The sequence below is a fragment of the Tachypleus tridentatus genome, chromosome 13 (genome assembly GCF_004210375.1).
Source record: "Tachypleus tridentatus isolate NWPU-2018 chromosome 13, ASM421037v1, whole genome shotgun sequence".
NCBI lineage: Eukaryota > Metazoa > Arthropoda > Merostomata > Xiphosura > Limulidae > Tachypleus > Tachypleus tridentatus.
The window spans coordinates 233505485-233522947 of record NC_134837.1 but is presented as its reverse complement, the minus strand read 5'-3'; the positions used below and the strand labels follow the sequence as shown (position 1 = coordinate 233522947).

Sequence of the window (17463 nt, the reverse complement as noted above, 5' to 3'; positions counted from 1 at the left end):
TTCACACAACTTTAGAAATAAAACAACATTAAGTATAGGAGAAAAGAAACTGACTGTTGTTTTATCTAACATTACCATGTAATTTTACTGATGTAGTTTTTAATAATACAATGATAAAAATAGTGTTTCTTCTGTTAACTACTAGTACTTTCAAAGGTTATAACATTCAAGTATTCTACAAAACAGGTTCTACTAATCCAAATTAATACTACCTTAACGCATCAAAAGTATATTACATGCTTATTCAAATGCCTCTACTCTATACATTTATAAAATTATGTAGTTGAGGTAGAAATACCTTTATATATATACTGTCACTTGGTTATCTTTAAAGGTAACATTTTCCTACTCCAGCAATGTATTTCAGATAATACCTTCACTTTACTATAGCTTTATCATGATAAAAATTATTCTCTACTCATTAAAGCATTGGTATGAAACTTACCTAGCTTGCTTCAACTTTTATACCTCACTGTATTGCCCATAGCAATTTAAATCTTTTGATTCTCTTCACCTACATCAATGCACCCTTAACCCAGATCTGTATATAAGCTCTCTATTATTACTTCAAACTCATCTTTTTCAAAACTACCCAACTTAGCAGACACAAACACTAGCCATGGTGGGGAGAAATGGTGGAAAAGTGTGAAACAAAGTAAGCATTATTTGAAATGCATTATTAACATAAGGCAATGATAACTTCTGAAACACATTTTTTTTCACACTGTAGCTAGAATCCCACTCTGACAAAGTGGATGGGCCAGTAACAGCATGGTCCCCACAGTAAAGATGTGTGCAAAAATGAGATACAATAACAGGAAACTGGTGGTATCAACACTATTTCTTCACAGATATGCTCTTTCTCCAGACAAAATCCAAATATTGTGAGAATAAGACATGAGTTTAGGGTCAAAAATACCAGAGATGACCCATTCATGCAATGCCAGATGTATCTATTCACAGTCAGCCAGCCAGCCAGCCAGCCAATATACAGATCCTCTACACTTGATGAAATATTGTACAAAATTCACAGGATTTGTCCAGGCCCCAAACAGGCAGATACAGTCCCATGTCTAGTCTTAAAATTATATGGCTGTGGACCCAAAGCTAAAACCCAGTTGTAGTGACTACAATATCATCTGAACCCAACCTGAAAGTTGGAGGATGTTGCACATTGAGCCACCAAAATTATAAAGAAAAGACAATCAAAACAAAACTGAACAAATCATCCTTCTTTCCCGAAAGAATCACAAAATGCAACACACCAAATTCAGATTATGAGATCCTTCTTGTCTCACCCAACCTGAAAAAACACAGATTATCTGGCTTAGAACAACAAACAAAAATACCAATTCCCTAAACTAAGAGATAAGGCAACAGCTCCTGCCCCCAGTATTATGAAAAGGATGCAGAACAAACAAAGTCAAACTAATATGGCACAGGAATTTATGCTCTGCATGTAAAATTAAGAAGAGTAGAAGACATTCTTCTATGTTCATAAAGATGAACAAAAAAGAAAAGGGCCACTCTCAATCAGATAGTGGTCATCTCTGGACCAGAATTATGAGGAGACTCTAACATATACTTGTCCTGCTCTCACATCAAACATTTGGGAAAATCACCTGGTGTTATTCATAGGAAGGTATTCAGCTTTATCCTCTCCTCCTTGAGTGCCAGAAAGAGTCAAAATTCTCACCTGTTTCCCTACAAGCTCAGCTTCTGAGCCAACAAGAATATAAAACACCAAACCTTGTGTAAGACTCCACCTCTCTGGGCATGAGAGGCTGGGCACAGTCCACAGAAAAGGTGTGTTTCCCTAATACCAAATAACTCTATAATCTGCTCAGCTGGCAGAGTAAGAAATATGCAACTGCATGTCAGAAATGTACATCTGTGAATTCATATTTCAGAATATCTCAGAAATAATTTTTTTATGTATAATAGAATGAAAATGGACAACAAACTAAAGACACAATAAGACAGGTCTAAAACCAAATAGAAGTCATCTAAAGCCTAGAAGTAACTAAAAACTATTCAATACTAAGGAGAATCCCACAGCAAATATATAAAACTATCTTTGTAACAATCTGCCATTAAGAAAAAGCAAATAGGATATAATAACAGAAAGCTTATATATGGAGCAGGAATAGGGAGAACACTGACATACATAGAAAGAATCACAAGATTTAATTCACTGCAGGTAATATAGTGGGGTATGAAGACTGGAGGAAGCAAGAAGAGATTCTTGCATAGATGGACAGATAATAGTACCTTTCAGTGGGATAAAACTATACTGTGAGAAAAGATGTGTTTCAGAATATTGTATTTACTAGCAGTGTTTAAATAAAGAGGCCACTCACAGATTCAACTGCAATACAAATTAAACAGTGAATTTCTTGCATGCATGTAACAAGTGGTACTTGTTTCAAACATATTTTTCAATCTGCAAGAACAATAATGTAATGTATGTAAAATGCAATAAAAAGGTTTTTAATTTGTATTTACATATTTACATGAATAAATAAAGCCTGCTCCAAGAATGTTATAGATCACTCTGGATTTTTGAAAGTATTAGTAGTTATAAAACACAACTTATTTGGATTACTTAAGTATTAACTCTTTCAGTGCGGTTGGCAACCTCAGTCGACTTGAAGCCTCAGTGCGACAGGTGACCTTCCTTCATTCCTGTTATTCTTATGTATTAACTTTAACATATATAGTATTGGGTACAATCACTGAACATTTCAGGGACTTTTGTTGAGTTATTGCCAAGATATCATGCTTTTAGTACTGATACCATAATTAGCTGAAGTATCAAACATATATATTCAGCGTCATGCCAAATATTACAAGTTGTTTTCAGTGCCAAAAGGGTTAACAAGAACTATATTGTTAATTAGTTTAAACAATTAACTTTACAGCTTCCTTTGCTTCTACACTTAAGTATTGTCCTAATGCACATAAATGCAAAGTACATCCATGTTAAAAAAAGAAACATGTTTAAACATACTTTTCTGTCTGAATAAAAATGCAATGTAAGTAACATGCAGTAGTAAAGTATTTTTGCAAGTTCATTTGAAATAATCATTTCAATTATTACACCTCATTCCAAAAGTTTTATACAATTGTTCTTGGCAGATGTATCTTTTCATGATGACTAGAAACCCACTCAAAGTAAAAATGTATTATCAAGATGGCTGGTACAGGTATTAAAACTTTAATTAAAATAAAGTACAGAACAATGTTTCAACATTCTTGGGTCATCTTCAGGTTAACAAAGAGAGTATGCAAACCCAAGAAGGTCAAAACATTGTTGTGTACTTTATCTTAATTAATGTTTTAGTACCCATACCAGCCGTCTTGAAAATACAGATGTATCTTTCTCATTTTACCAATGTATGTTTATGATGTTTACAAACATTTTTCTGTGATATAAAAGTTTTTTTAAACATATGAACTGGTAACTTACACTTTGTTTCGCTTAAGCTACCAGTGAGAAAATGTGTTACGTGGAGTTCTCAGTTTTATTATGTCATTCGAGTTCTTATTCTGGTTTATAGTATTGTCTTCACTTATTTTTAATTTAACTATTCATCAAATTTTGACAAAACAGAAGACTTTTACCTGGAAACTTTTCTGTAGCTGCCAACACACCAGTTCTTCGTTGTCTGAACAAAGAATGCATTTTCCTGCGAACTTCTTGTACTTCTTCTGGTGAAGCCAAAGTGTGGCGTTTGGAATGACCACGTGTTTGTAGATATCTAAAGTAGATATACAGCCATCTCATAAGTATATCACATTCTTTTTACTAAGTGTGATATTTGTATCATGGGTGTCAAAATGTTAGCTGCAGAGAAAAATCCTTATTAAATAACATATTACTATATCAATCTATAATACTGTCAGATTCACACTTTGTCTCTATCAAGTTAGTTTGGAGTAGATAGTTTAGTTGCTTTGCATCAATAAACCCCAACAAACCATCAAGTTAATACATTCATCATAATCAAACCAACCAACTATATACCACTCTATCCTTAATTAAATTAGATGAATAAATTCACCTTACAAATTGCTATAAAAAGTAAACTTGTACACTAAAACTCTTCACTGCAATTAATTCTCCAACAAATACATTTTAGAATAATACCTCATTTAATTGATTTCAGAAGCCCAAAATGTCACTTCTGTGAAAAGCAAAGTTATGAGAATTTAAATCTTTATTTTCTCAACATCTACAAGTGTTTAGAATAATCTAAGTGACATTTTTTTTCTTTTCAATACGTAATACCTCTTAAAATACTTTTTTATCATGCATATCTTCTTTTCTGTATTCACATCAAACAAAATTTTCTCTCAAATTATATTTTCATTTTGTGTTCTAAATTAGCAGTATGATTATAGTAGAAAAATCAATCATTGCTCAGATCAATGTACAATTACTAAACACATTTAAGAGCTTAGGAAAATAAAAACTTTTAATTTTCTTACTGTGAAATTGCTCCCATATCTAACTTGTCATCAAATTCCCTATTTTCTTCAACAACTGGTATTGGTAAAACTGACACTTGATGGACTGAAGTTGGATTGCTTGGCTGAACCTAGAAAAGTTGTAACCATCTTGACATACTTGTTTATCCATGATGATAATAAATTATAAACATGAGATCCAAAGAAATATTATAAAAGTATGTAACATATAACATTGTTTATTTGTTTGGTTGTTTCTGAATATCATGCAAAGCTACACCGAGACTATCTGAACTAGCCATCCCTAATTTAGCAGTGAAAGACTAGAGGGAAGGCACCTAATCATCACCATCCAACTCAAATTGTTGGGCTAGTTTTTTACCAGGGAATAGTGTGATCGACCATCACATTATAACACTTCCACAGCAAAAAACAGCAGAAGAGGTGAGCATATTTGGTGTGATGGGGATTCAAATCAATGACCTTCAGACTGTGAGTCAAGCATCCTAACCACCTGACCATGCTGAGCCAAATATTGTTTAAATATGTTTGTTTTATATACATGGCAGTGATGCTTATACAGTTTGAAGCATAACAATTTAAACCTATCACTGCGTATGTCCTTTACTGTGTATGTCATGAAGTTTTAGTGACTTACATTCAAAATTTTGTTAATCTACTTTTTATTTATGCTATACCAATTAGTATAGCATACAATCTTAACTAATAATCTATACTTTTAATAGTATACATGTTTTTAGTTTTATAAGGCAATATTTTAAAAAATCCTGAATTTCCCTAGTGTGACACATTTTCTCTACAATCTCCTCTTCACTATTTAATCCACCTTCCAACAAGTACAACATGCAATGTAAATAACTCCTCATATATCAATAGGTTGACACACAACGATTTACATGCAAAAGTAAAATTTGTTATTCATGGTGGGATATACATCTGTCTGTCTCCTTCAGGTATGCATAGTTTAAATAACATTATAAAAATAAAAGAATTAAGTAAGATGGAAATAATGTCAGCAAGTAACCAGTTATATTAAAAAGTTAACTCTAGTCACTTATGTGGACAGTTAATAAAGCTTGCAGAATATGGTTTATGTTGCTGAGACCATTATCACAGCTTAGTAAGAGATCATTAGCTTTGATGATATCTGTGGTTTCGAAATAGTCTCTTTCTTCTTTGGTTTTGAGTTGGGTTTTGAAATTGGGTCTTTTACTGGATGATGTTGCTAAATCCAATGATAAGCCCATTCTGCAATGGCTCATTATCATCCCAACTTGTGACATTCAAGGGGGAAACTGCAATTTTGATAGCTCACTCGCATTTGCTTTTATGTTTCACATTGGAGGATATCACATTATCTACACCAGGAGAACAAAACTACCCTACTCTAAACTAAATGGTTTTGTAATCATTTCTGAATTTTGTTTGTATTTCATTAACCCAATCAGGAGAATGCCTCTACAGTCCACCACCTCAGTGTGCATTGAAAGGCCATGGAATTATAATATGCAGCTTGACATGGCTTAACAGGGCAGATTTTAACAATTAAAGAATATATGGTCAGGCACCACAGAGTATGAAGCAGGATTTAAAAAAATGAACATTAATAAAGGGAAAATGGTCCCCTGAAAAGGAAAAATAACTTATTCAGTCAAAGCCTCACTGAATTTTGTTATTTTAGAATGACCACAGGTGTAAGACAATAATCTAAAGAGGATGAAAACCATGATATAATGCAAACAGAGAGATTAGCACATCATGGGTAATCCACATGCCCAGTTTAAGAATTACCTCAAAAGGACAACAAAGATGAAATGCTAATGAAAAGGTGTTGAACTGGGTGATAAGACTATGAAAAGAAATACAGGAGAAAGACAATAAAGAGGAAGAAAGCAATTGAACAAACAACTGCAGCCAACTGCTGAAGAAGAAAGAACACAGAGAAAGAAAGAGGTTGGAACGAATACCACAGAAGGAAGCCATGCATGCAATATAGAAGAGAAGAGCATGCACAGGACATAGAAGTTCACCTAGATCAGGACAAGGATAAAGGTGTGATATGGACAGAAGGGAAATCAGCTAAATGAGTTATTCTCATGAACCACAAACTGTTAGGGGGGGAAGAAAATGATCTGGAGAAAGGAGAAGATGTGCAGAAGGATAAAGAGTATGTGAACCATCAACAGCAAGTAATCAGACCACAGACGTCTATCAGTGAATTGGAAGAGGTGAAACAACAAGCACTAGTAGAGTGGTTTGAGTATAGGTAAAGTTAGGCAGTGCTGAAAATTGGCTGAAAATCCAAGACTAAATACCAGTGTTCTTATTTTCACCTTTACATTACTACATTCACCTTTCACTGTCAAGGCAGATTATCTAAACTGTAAGAAATGACCACATATTCCAAACTCTCTTGAAGTTGATCAAAGGAAAACTATGGATCAAAAAATCACTAATGAAAAAATTCCACTTGCATTGACAAATTTACATGTAGGAAGGGTAAATGAAACAAACCAAAAAGAGACTAATCATCAGAAGAAAATATATTACCTTACCAACGATCACAGGAAAACCTCTTTAAGTGGATTCCTGTATGTGATAAGGGAATATGAACTTCCACCCACGTGTTTGCTGAGCATGGCAGCCTGTGAAGGGGAAGAGAGGATTCTAGTGATTGACTGGTGTCACTGATTGGTCAGTTTATGTCACTGATACTTTAACACACTACTTTGGCTTTGAATTCCAGTAGAAGAGCGGCCTTAGTATAACTCCACAGGGTCAATTGGCTGGAATTTTTTCCTAGAGTCAACTGAGTACCAGTATTGGGCATTCTCAAAGGATGTTGTGGACATTGTGCCTGATGCTAATGGTTAAAAATATTGCTCACATAGCCCTGGCATTGTTGTAGTTTCCTTGTTTGCACTGAAATGTGTCCCTTCATAGGACTCTATAGTAAGTGGGGTCAGTGGGCACTGAACAATTCTCCTTTTATTATGAATCCCCCAAATCTTCAAAAAATAAAATAGTAAAATACAGACAGTTGGTAAAATGACCACATCTTCAAGACTCTGAACAGCAACCTTTAATCCATTTTGAACCTGTGCCTCTTCTGTTCTTCTTACATTCCTTGTCAGACAAATCTTGTTTCATTCAGAAAAGAACAGGAGCTTGCTGGATCTCCAAAGTCAGTTAAAAAGCTATGTTCTGAGAACATCTTAGTAGAAACATTTACATCAAAACACAGCAAACTCCTCCTGAGTGACCCAAGAGGCAATAATTATTTCTTTATAATTCTGAGATTGGCCATGATGGGTGCCACCTAACTGAAATGTCACAGTAGAATTTTGACCAGGCCAGCTGGGTCTCTTTCACCTTTCTCTTGGAACTTGAATCTGCTGTCATTAGTCTTTCATCTAGTAATGACTGTATGAAGACAGTAACTGATTATATCATTCAAGCAGCTATTTGTTCAATACCCCAAATCTCAACATGTTTCCAATTGTATTCTTGTCTCCATGGTGGTTTCCAACCTACCAGAAGATACAAAAGACTCAGAAGTGGGTCTGGAATAACTTTTACAAGTATCTCACTCTTTACAACAGGCCCATACCTGTGCTCAGCTGGTCAGATGTCAAAACTAAAATGAATCTTGGATTAGGTTCACAAGTACCATCTCTTCTAAGTCATATGGATAAGATTCAGAAAATCAAAGGAGGTATGCTTCCCATTCCCCTTCCACATTGGTCTTCAATGGCCAGGAAGTTGCTGAAGTACAGAGCATTAGCAATACTCTCTGCAAAAGCTTTTCTCATATTTCCAGCACTTCTGTTTATTCTTTCCTCACCTTCTTGGCCATCAAGTGTCATCCAACATGATTATTTCTTTCTTTTCAGTCCACTCTTCCCTATAACCATAATTGCTACCTTGTACTAGTGGAACTCAAGCTTGCTCTTTATCAGTCTAGCAGTACATCAGTCATATCTGATGATACTCACTATGAAATGCTGAAAGATCTCTCTCCTGACCCTCTTGCTCTGTTTTTGATTGTCTTAACTGGATATGGTAGGAAAATGTTTCTCTTGATGCTTGGCACTATGCTGTTATCCTATCTTTATCTAAGCCTGGGAAGGATCCCAAGATTTCTTCTAATTATTGTTCAACTGCTGTGACTAGCTGTTTCTGTAAAGTCTTAGAGAGAATGGGTAATGCTCATCTTGTTTGATTCAAGGAACCAAACAACCTCCTCTTGCCCATTCAGTGTGGGTTCCATCAATAACACTCCACCATGGACCAAGTAATTTGACTTGAAACCTTCACAAGGGAAGCATTCCTCAAGAGAGAACATTTTGTCTTTGTTTTCTTCAATCTTAAGAAACCTCCACTCATATGGGTTGCATGGTAATTTACCATTTTTATTTGTATTTTTTACATGACAGGCAATTTCAAGTCTGTATACGTTTGACGTTTTCTCATTTATTTACAGAAGAATTTGGAGTCACTCAAGGTTGTGTCCTAAGTGTCATGTTTTATAGTGTGAAAATCAAGGTTATTACTCAATAACTTCCTCCTACTGTTGCACATGGCCTCTATGCTGAATACTTCCACATCTAACATAGATCATCAAACATACTACTTATTGAGATGCAGCTTCATACTGTCCTCAATTGCTTGATGAAGTGGACCACAACAATCAGTTTTATCTATTCTTTTTCAAAACCTATTTACATGCATTTTTTTCACTATGTAATGATGTTCTTCCAGTAGCCCCTGTGATAAAGTTCTTGAAGCTTATTTTTGACTGTAAGTTTACTTTCATTTCTCACATAAATCAGTTACATGTTAAGTGTACAAGGGCACTGAACATCTTTTGTGTGCTCTCTTACAAAGCAAGTCCAAAAGACAAAACTCAAGACACACACACACTCACCCTGCAGAGAATAAACTGAAGAAAAGGTCACAAAAGACAAAATACTGGAATGTGCAAATAATTATTTGCAACAATCCTTCTGTCATCAATAAACTTGGAAAAAAGGGGGTAAACATAAATGTCCAAGGTAAAACAAACCAGACAGAGAATTAGATTGAATTGTGACAAACCTAGTACAAGACCACCAGTCTCTGGTTTGGCACGAATATAATGAGATAGGGAAAAAGATAACAAGACAGGTCCTTCCAATAAAATCCGAAGAACCTACTGAACTGTGGTGAAAGACTGCCAAAGGGTAACAATATAAAACAATCAAGCTCCACTGAACCAGAACCCTCTGATCAGTTTCTGGTATCATTGAGGACCTGCCCATCAACATGGAACAAAACAATGATATGAGAAGGGGGGAAGGGGACAAAAAATAATAAAGAGTGTCTTGGCTCCAACTGTGGCAAACTTACAACTAAAGAGGAAAGGGTCAAATGTTGATGCACAGATTACATACAAAATTCCAAAGGCTCAGATATATTACCAAAAACAAACAAAAAATACAGAAATTCCAAAAGTAGAGAGGCAACAAATGTACCTAGGATAAGGTAATGTTATGACCCAGAAAATTCCAACTACAATAAAACCACATGTAAAAGCAAAAGCTAACATGGAGGAAATAAGAAATCATTGAAAAACCAACACAATCCACTTTGGAAATTAAACTATTAAAATCATGATTCCGACAAAATGCACAAAAAGAAAAAGATAAAATAATCTGAACATAAGTACTATTATATGAGAAGTGATAGTTTGGTAGAATTGAACAGAGGAAGTCATATGCATCATGAAAGTATGTAACACTTACTGGTGAAAAATTGACAAATGATGATTTACAAGAGATGCATTGGAATCAGTCAATTCCAACTGGGAGATAGAAAGCTTGTTGCATACACAAAAAAAATTACACACAAAGGCACCTGTGAATGAGAATAGTTATTTTGTTGGAAGAGGTAATGTACCATATTGGAATTGGGTCTATCATGGGAAGACTTTGCTCAGTCCAAAGATCAGCCTATTCCACCATGGCTCATTACCATTCCCACTTGTGACATTTCCTTGAGTAATCTGAGACAATTAATACTCCCATTTGGAAGTACCATTTTCTCTTTGCTGAACATATTTTATAACATTCTTCTGCTACAATTTTTACAGATGATTCAAAATAAGGTGACTATGGACTCTGCCATGGTTTGTTGTGGCTTTTCAGTTGCTCACAAGATCCCATCTACAGTTTCTGGATTCATTGCTAAATTGTATGCCATATCTCTCACTTTGGATCACATTGAAGCAAACTGTTGTGTTTACACTGATTTGTTCATCTCCATACAGGTTAGATTAAGTAAATTAAATAATAATAATACAAAAATTTCATGAGGTATGCTCATGAGTAGCTCAAGCATCACATAATTCGATGAGGTAATGTGAGCTACATGTTCACTAAGTGATTTACAGTTTATGTGGTACCAAATACAATTAAAAAATAAAATTTACTATAAATAGATGTGAACTGTTACAAGTTTTAAACTATTTAAGATATAAAATTGTGACTACTTGTTAAAAGTTGCAGTCATTCCAAAACAAAAAGGGTAATTTAGGATTATTTCCTAATTATTTGTATGATGGTTAAGAGTTACAGTATTGAAACTGACAGATTAGATATATATTTATCTCAAAAAAAAAGAAAAAATATTTGATACTTATTTAGAAGGCTTCAGAGATTAAGCAAATGAGATATGAAAATTTTCAGATGAAAAGTATTATTAATCTCAAGATGAAAATGACTTTGCACTTTAAACAAAAAACACTCTGGCATCATACTATATAGTGGTATATTGTGTCAGAGTATGGAACTCCAACATCAAACTAAAAGTGTAAGTAACTTTTGACAGATCTAATCCATCATATTCAATCAATCAGGCCATAACATTTAGAGGACACCATTTGAAATCCTGAAATATTTGAAGCTGTTAGGTTACAACTGTAGTGTTTACTTAAACATATATCATGGCTTTGCAAGAAAAATGTCAACAACAAAAAAGGCACTTAATAGAAAAACTACAATAAAAGTACATATTCAAAAGTACAATTTTTGGCAATTTTTACACTGAAAACTTATAGAAACTGTACAAATATGAAATAATTCATTGTGTACTTACACTTGGTACCTTTTCTTTACTAGTGTAATAACTGAATTGACCTTGTAACAGCTGTTTTTGTAAGCACTTCTGAATGTTAGCTTCTCCATCTGAGGCTCTGCGACTCAAGCCACCAACTAGTTAAAAAAAATATGTAACCATAATGCCATTTTTACCCTATCAATTATGAACATTACAAAAATGGCTATTCATATTTTTTCTAATTATGATACATATTTTACAAAAAGCACCTCCACCACCTTGATTTATACTTAAATACATACACATCATACAAATATGCTTTAACTTTATACCTAAATTCAGGGATTGCCAGAACTCTGGTTCAAAATCTAAAAACCTTTTCATTTTGTTATAAATGTAATGAAGAGCTTATAGATAGGAGATAATTTTTCTGCACTTTATATGTTCCACAGCAACTGACTGTGCTTAGTAAATGAAGATGTTGAGATCAAACTTTTTACACCAAAACCTGGCACACATTCCAAGACCAAGACCTGAAATTTAAAGACCAGGACCAACCTTTAAAGAACAGTATCTTATCATATTTTCCCTGTATAATCAATATTTTACATGCCAGCCTAATTGCCTGATAATACTCAATTATAGCCTTTCTTGTTGGCACTCAAACACAGCTCTGTGTGTGTGCATGTGTGTGTAGACACACACACATGGCATACATGGCTATATTTGGAATAAAAATAACAACATATTTATTTTACTATTAAGATACAAAATAATAATTTCAAGAGTTATTCTATCTCTACTCAATCCCTTTAGAAATAGCACTATTAAGAAATTTAGAACAATTCTTTTGATCATGGTTTAAATTGCATAGTATATGCATTCAACTTACATACATTTACAGTGTATCACATTTAAATAATCATTACTGACATTGACTGAACATTTATCAACAATTAAACCCATTTTCATTAAAACTGAAGTAATGAAATGTAATTTAAATGCAACTTATGATGAATTACATTTATTTGCATTCAGTTAAACTCTTAGTAAAAACAAAACACAACTGAAATATTTCTATTTGAATAATTTAATCAAAAGAAAAAGGTAATTTCAACACAAAAATATCACTAAAGATTAATACAAAGAAAACATTTATCAATGACAGGATTACTATTCTTATTGAAATGGATATAATTGTTTTTTAATGTTAATTATGAATAAAGATTGATTAATAGTGATATATATATGTATACAGTTAGTCTTCCAGCACTTAAGATCCTTTCTGCATTCCTTCCTGATGTTGAAGGATTGCAGAATATATTCTCCAAAAATTCTGTTGTCCTGAAAGTGAAAGTATCATTTACAAAGCCAAAAAACAAGATAATGAATCGTTGTAAGTTGAGCATAAAAAGAACTGAAAAAGCAGTTTTCTGTGGAAGCTGGACATCTTCATGTTTATCAGTCTGTCATACAACTTTACTGCTAGTGACCCTTTCAGCTGGTTCTACATGAGGAAGACTGTCTACTTCTTTGAAAACAGCATCAATAATACTATTCCTTAAGGCACATTTGAAGTTTTTTCCCTATTCTGGATGATCATTTTCCAATCAAATAACCTGACTTGTGGGCATTCTTTAGATTTTAACCAGTTTTCATTTTTTTATTTTACAGTATTTTACTTCTAGCATTATTATCAGTTGCTTGGCTGACATAGCCGAGTTTCTTTGCATCAAAAAATGCCAAGAAATCAACCAAATAAAACCACAATTTGGATTAAAACACTAGCTAATAAATAAATAATGTTTACATAAAAGTAACTATGTACACAAACAAAATCAGTGCATGAAGCTCGCAAGTTCACATATACCAAGACCTAACATACCAAAAACAAGACTAAGACCTGAGAAGCTAAGACCAATACTGTAACTTGATTTCAAGATCCCATCTTCATTAATGAAGCTCAACTGGTAGACCTCAAAAAACACTAATCCAGTAATACTGTCATTGTTACAGTTTATAGATTACACAATTATCCAAGTGTAATTACTAGTTAGTTAGAATTTTTGTCAGTTATTACATACTAATTATTAACTACTTTTTATCCTACATTCCAAATGCTAATTCTATGGTGATAATGGCTTAGTAATTAAACTTAAGTGATTGTACAGGTTACTTATCATGACATCAATTGACAATCAATTGTTAAAAACTTGCCTTAAGCATTAGTGGGACCATTTTAAAATATAGCTTGTCTTCTTGTTTTATATACATATATATAGGGTGTGGACAAAAAAGTGGTCCTCTTTGAAAATATTAATTCATTATATCTTTTATTGAATAACAGAAAAATATGTAAAATTATATATTTCTAGAACACACTTGATGAAATTTGTCCAAATATAATCTCAAATCCTAATTTTAACACTAGCTTTTTAAATACCTAAATTTTTCATGATTTTAGTAACATATTCTCATAAAAAAATGTTGTGCACCTATTGTACTTTCTTTGATCTTCTGATTCCAATTAGCCTACAAGATGATCAAACACATTTCTCTGCAATTGTGGAATCATTAAAAGATATCTTAGAAATAAAAGAACTGATGTTATGGAATGGTCAGGTCAATCATCTGATACCAATCCAATTCATTTATATGTTTGATTATCGCAGAAAAACTACAGCAGGTGCACACCATTTTTCATGAGAAAATGTAATGGAAGTCATGAAAAGTTCAGGTATATACAGTTTTACATACTTTTCTGTTATCTAGCAAAAGATGTAACAAAATAACAATTTCAAAGGGCCACTTTTATTTGTCCAACCCCTGTATATGACATTAGTTTTTTCCTTATTCAAAGCAATTTAAAAATACATAGGGGTGTTGAATAGTTTTAAACTCAATTTCTGAAACTAGCTTCATATACATGAGTTGTGAAGTCCTTTTCACCATACAGTAATCCAAGTTAATTTAAATAAGTTAATAATGTTAGGACATTTTGTCAAATTCATTATTGGTATTGTACAGCAGACCAACAGTTTAATGATTATTTATGTGTGTATATATGTTAAAGTTATTTTTATTATTTTCATCAGAGATGAAACTGAAAAGAAAATCTGTTACACAGAGGCCTAATGCATTTTTTTGATTGACTGTAACCTCTGGTGCAGGCTGTAGTTTCACCTATTCAAGACTCACCAACACAGCTTGGGTTAGCAAATTAAAGAAATACCATTAGATCCTTTATAAAGGTGAAGTGTAAATAATATCTCAAAATCCCAGACAGGCCTAATGGCATTTCTTTGTTCTGCTGATCCAAGTTGTGTTGATGAGCCTTGAATAGTCAAAACTGCATTCCACAGCAGAGGGTCCAGCCAATCAAAGAATGCATTAGGCATCTACATCACATACTCTCTTTAACTTTCACTCCTGGCACAAAAAAAATCCTTAATATATATAAGAACATATAACTACATATCTTTTTCCTTATTACATTTCAAATTTCTTTTCAATTCATAAAAGTATTATAGTCTTGTATGTGAAATTACCAAAATTATAGTTATAAAATATTGGCTTCTATGATTATATGTGCAATAAAGTTAAAATTATAAAATAATCAACAATTAATTTCTTTTGCACTTTTATGAAGCTTACTGTAGCATATTAATAGTTAATCTACAAACACATACAACTGCAAGAACTTATTCTAAATCTTGAAGACTATACTTGTAAACCTTATATTTTTGCTCTTATAAGCTTCACAAAAGAACATAAAATCATTAGAATATTTAGGTTTGTAGAAACTTAAATCAAAGTTATTTCAAACTGAAGGCCAATGGTTGAAACATTAATAACCACCTAAGCTTTCTTTTTGTTGTCTCTTAACATCTACACAATTTGACAATTTATAGTTTACTGGCTTATTTATAAAATGTAATAACTATAAAAACAGTAGCTTTGCACTTTTTGCTGTTGTTGTAATTGTTGTATATGTGCCTCCTATACTAACTTCTAATGTAACTTTAAACTACAACATTTTCTTCAAAAAAATTATGCCAAGTACTTCACCTGCATTCAACACAGGTGGAGGTTTCAGTAAATGCTGGTCCTTGATAGTAAAGTTCCCTGGTGGCTGATGTTGAACCAATGGAAGGTTTTGGGGAAGATTAGTGTTAGGAAGAGCACTGAGGGGCAATGCTGGTGGAAGTTGAAGATTAATAACTGGTTGAAAATATTGACTCCTTTGACTGGCCATGAAATATCCTCTCTCTATGTTTGGAACCTGTTTATGTTCTGCATTTTCAGGTCCTACAGTGTGGCGACGGATAACACGATAACGGGAAAGGATCTCAGATGATGGTTCTTCTCCATCTGATTCAAGTTCTGTATCTCCAAACTGTTAGGTAAAAAAAAAAAACAGGATCAAAGTTCTACACATGCATATTCTAACTGCTAAAGAAAGATACACCAGAATAATTCTATTACTCCAAACTATTAGGGCAAAACAAGAACACCCATTACATGTCATATTTTTTTAAAAACTCAAAGGATACAACACACAAAATTCAATTTTCATTAAGTATGAAATTTTGAGTAAATCAATAAAGTTCTATTACTTTCAATAATATGTTACATATTTTTTTAGTTTATTTCTTCAATAAACAATTCCAGAATGAGCTTCTTGTTTAATAGATGTATACAAAGAAGTTATGTCACTAAAAAAGAATAATAATTGCAACAGCCAAAACATAAAATATAATTTTGTCAATGAAAAAAAATTGTTTAAAGAAGTTCCTGCCAATCATACTTCACAAATTTATGATGAAAGAATATTTCATTGAAAGTAAAAACAGAACAGATCCTGCAATTCAAATTACCTTTTCTAGACTTTGGTTTTCTAAAAGAATCTGCCACAGAGGAACATTACTAGCAGACAACATTGAACTACAAGTGGTTTTCTTATTTTCTTTTATTCTTTGTTCAAGAGATACAGGACTTTTGTCAACTAAAAAAGAATTTTGTCATTTTTCAGAAGTTTGACTGCATAACAAAAAGATTTAGACATTTTTGCAATAATGTTAAAAAAAACCTTAACTATGCAGATAATAACTTTTGTTTTTGTGAATATTTTGGCATTACAGCTTCATCACGATAACAATAAAAAAAGAGGTCATATTATTGCCAAAATTTCACCATTGAAAGAAGTTAACATGCATTTTCAATTCAAACAATTCTTGTATTACCAGCCCTGATGAAACCAAAATGGTAAAATACTGAAAGATACAAAAAGGTTTTATTATCTGAAAAGTTAAGGTGGATTTTTCTACCTTTATTCACAAAATATACAAAAATAATGAAAATCTTTCAATAAAATAAAATATAACAAGGAATTTACAAATTTATGTAATAAAGAAAGGAAAGATTACATATAAACAGAATTTGATACAGATATAAAAATAAAATTGGAGTTAAATATTTCAAACAGAGAAGTAAAAATAAATACACTGTACATAAAAGGACAAAACAAAAATAGTAAATGGTAAAATGCAGCTTTGTAAGAATGAAAATAGATTTTACAAAGTGGTTGGTTGGTTTGACGTTTTATGGTGCAAAGCAACTAGGCTACCTGTGCCAAATATCAGGTAAAAAGTTAAAATTAAAGACAAATTATTGAAAATCATAAAAAGGAATTAAGGTGAAACAAAACAATGTTTAATTTTTTAATTAAAAACAAACAGTAGAAAATCCTATTTTTATATCAAGTTTACAGCAGTAAGAGAGAAACAAGAGTAATACAAGTTGTAAAGGACTATCTGTAGCACAATGTTGATTATCATAACCCACCAGATGCCTAACGGGTAGTTCAAGTATCAACGA

General features: G+C 32.7%; 1 protein-coding gene across 5 annotated transcripts in view; it reads right to left on the bottom strand.

Annotated features, from left to right (window-relative positions):
* The window catches only part of LOC143239343 (serine/threonine-protein kinase SIK3-like), a 104900-nt gene that overhangs the window by 10649 nt on the left and 76788 nt on the right, over positions 1-17463 (bottom strand). For all 5 annotated transcript variants that reach the window (XM_076480331.1, XM_076480330.1, XM_076480333.1 and 2 more), the window contains 5 exons: positions 16464-16591; positions 15655-15982; positions 11626-11741; positions 4492-4601; positions 3625-3761 (listed from right to left, as the gene is read on the bottom strand). In XM_076480331.1, coding sequence (XP_076336446.1) covers positions 3625-3761; positions 4492-4601; positions 11626-11741; positions 15655-15982; positions 16464-16591 — 819 coding nt within the window. The remainder of the gene's footprint in view (positions 1-3624; positions 3762-4491; positions 4602-11625; positions 11742-15654; positions 15983-16463; positions 16592-17463) is intronic.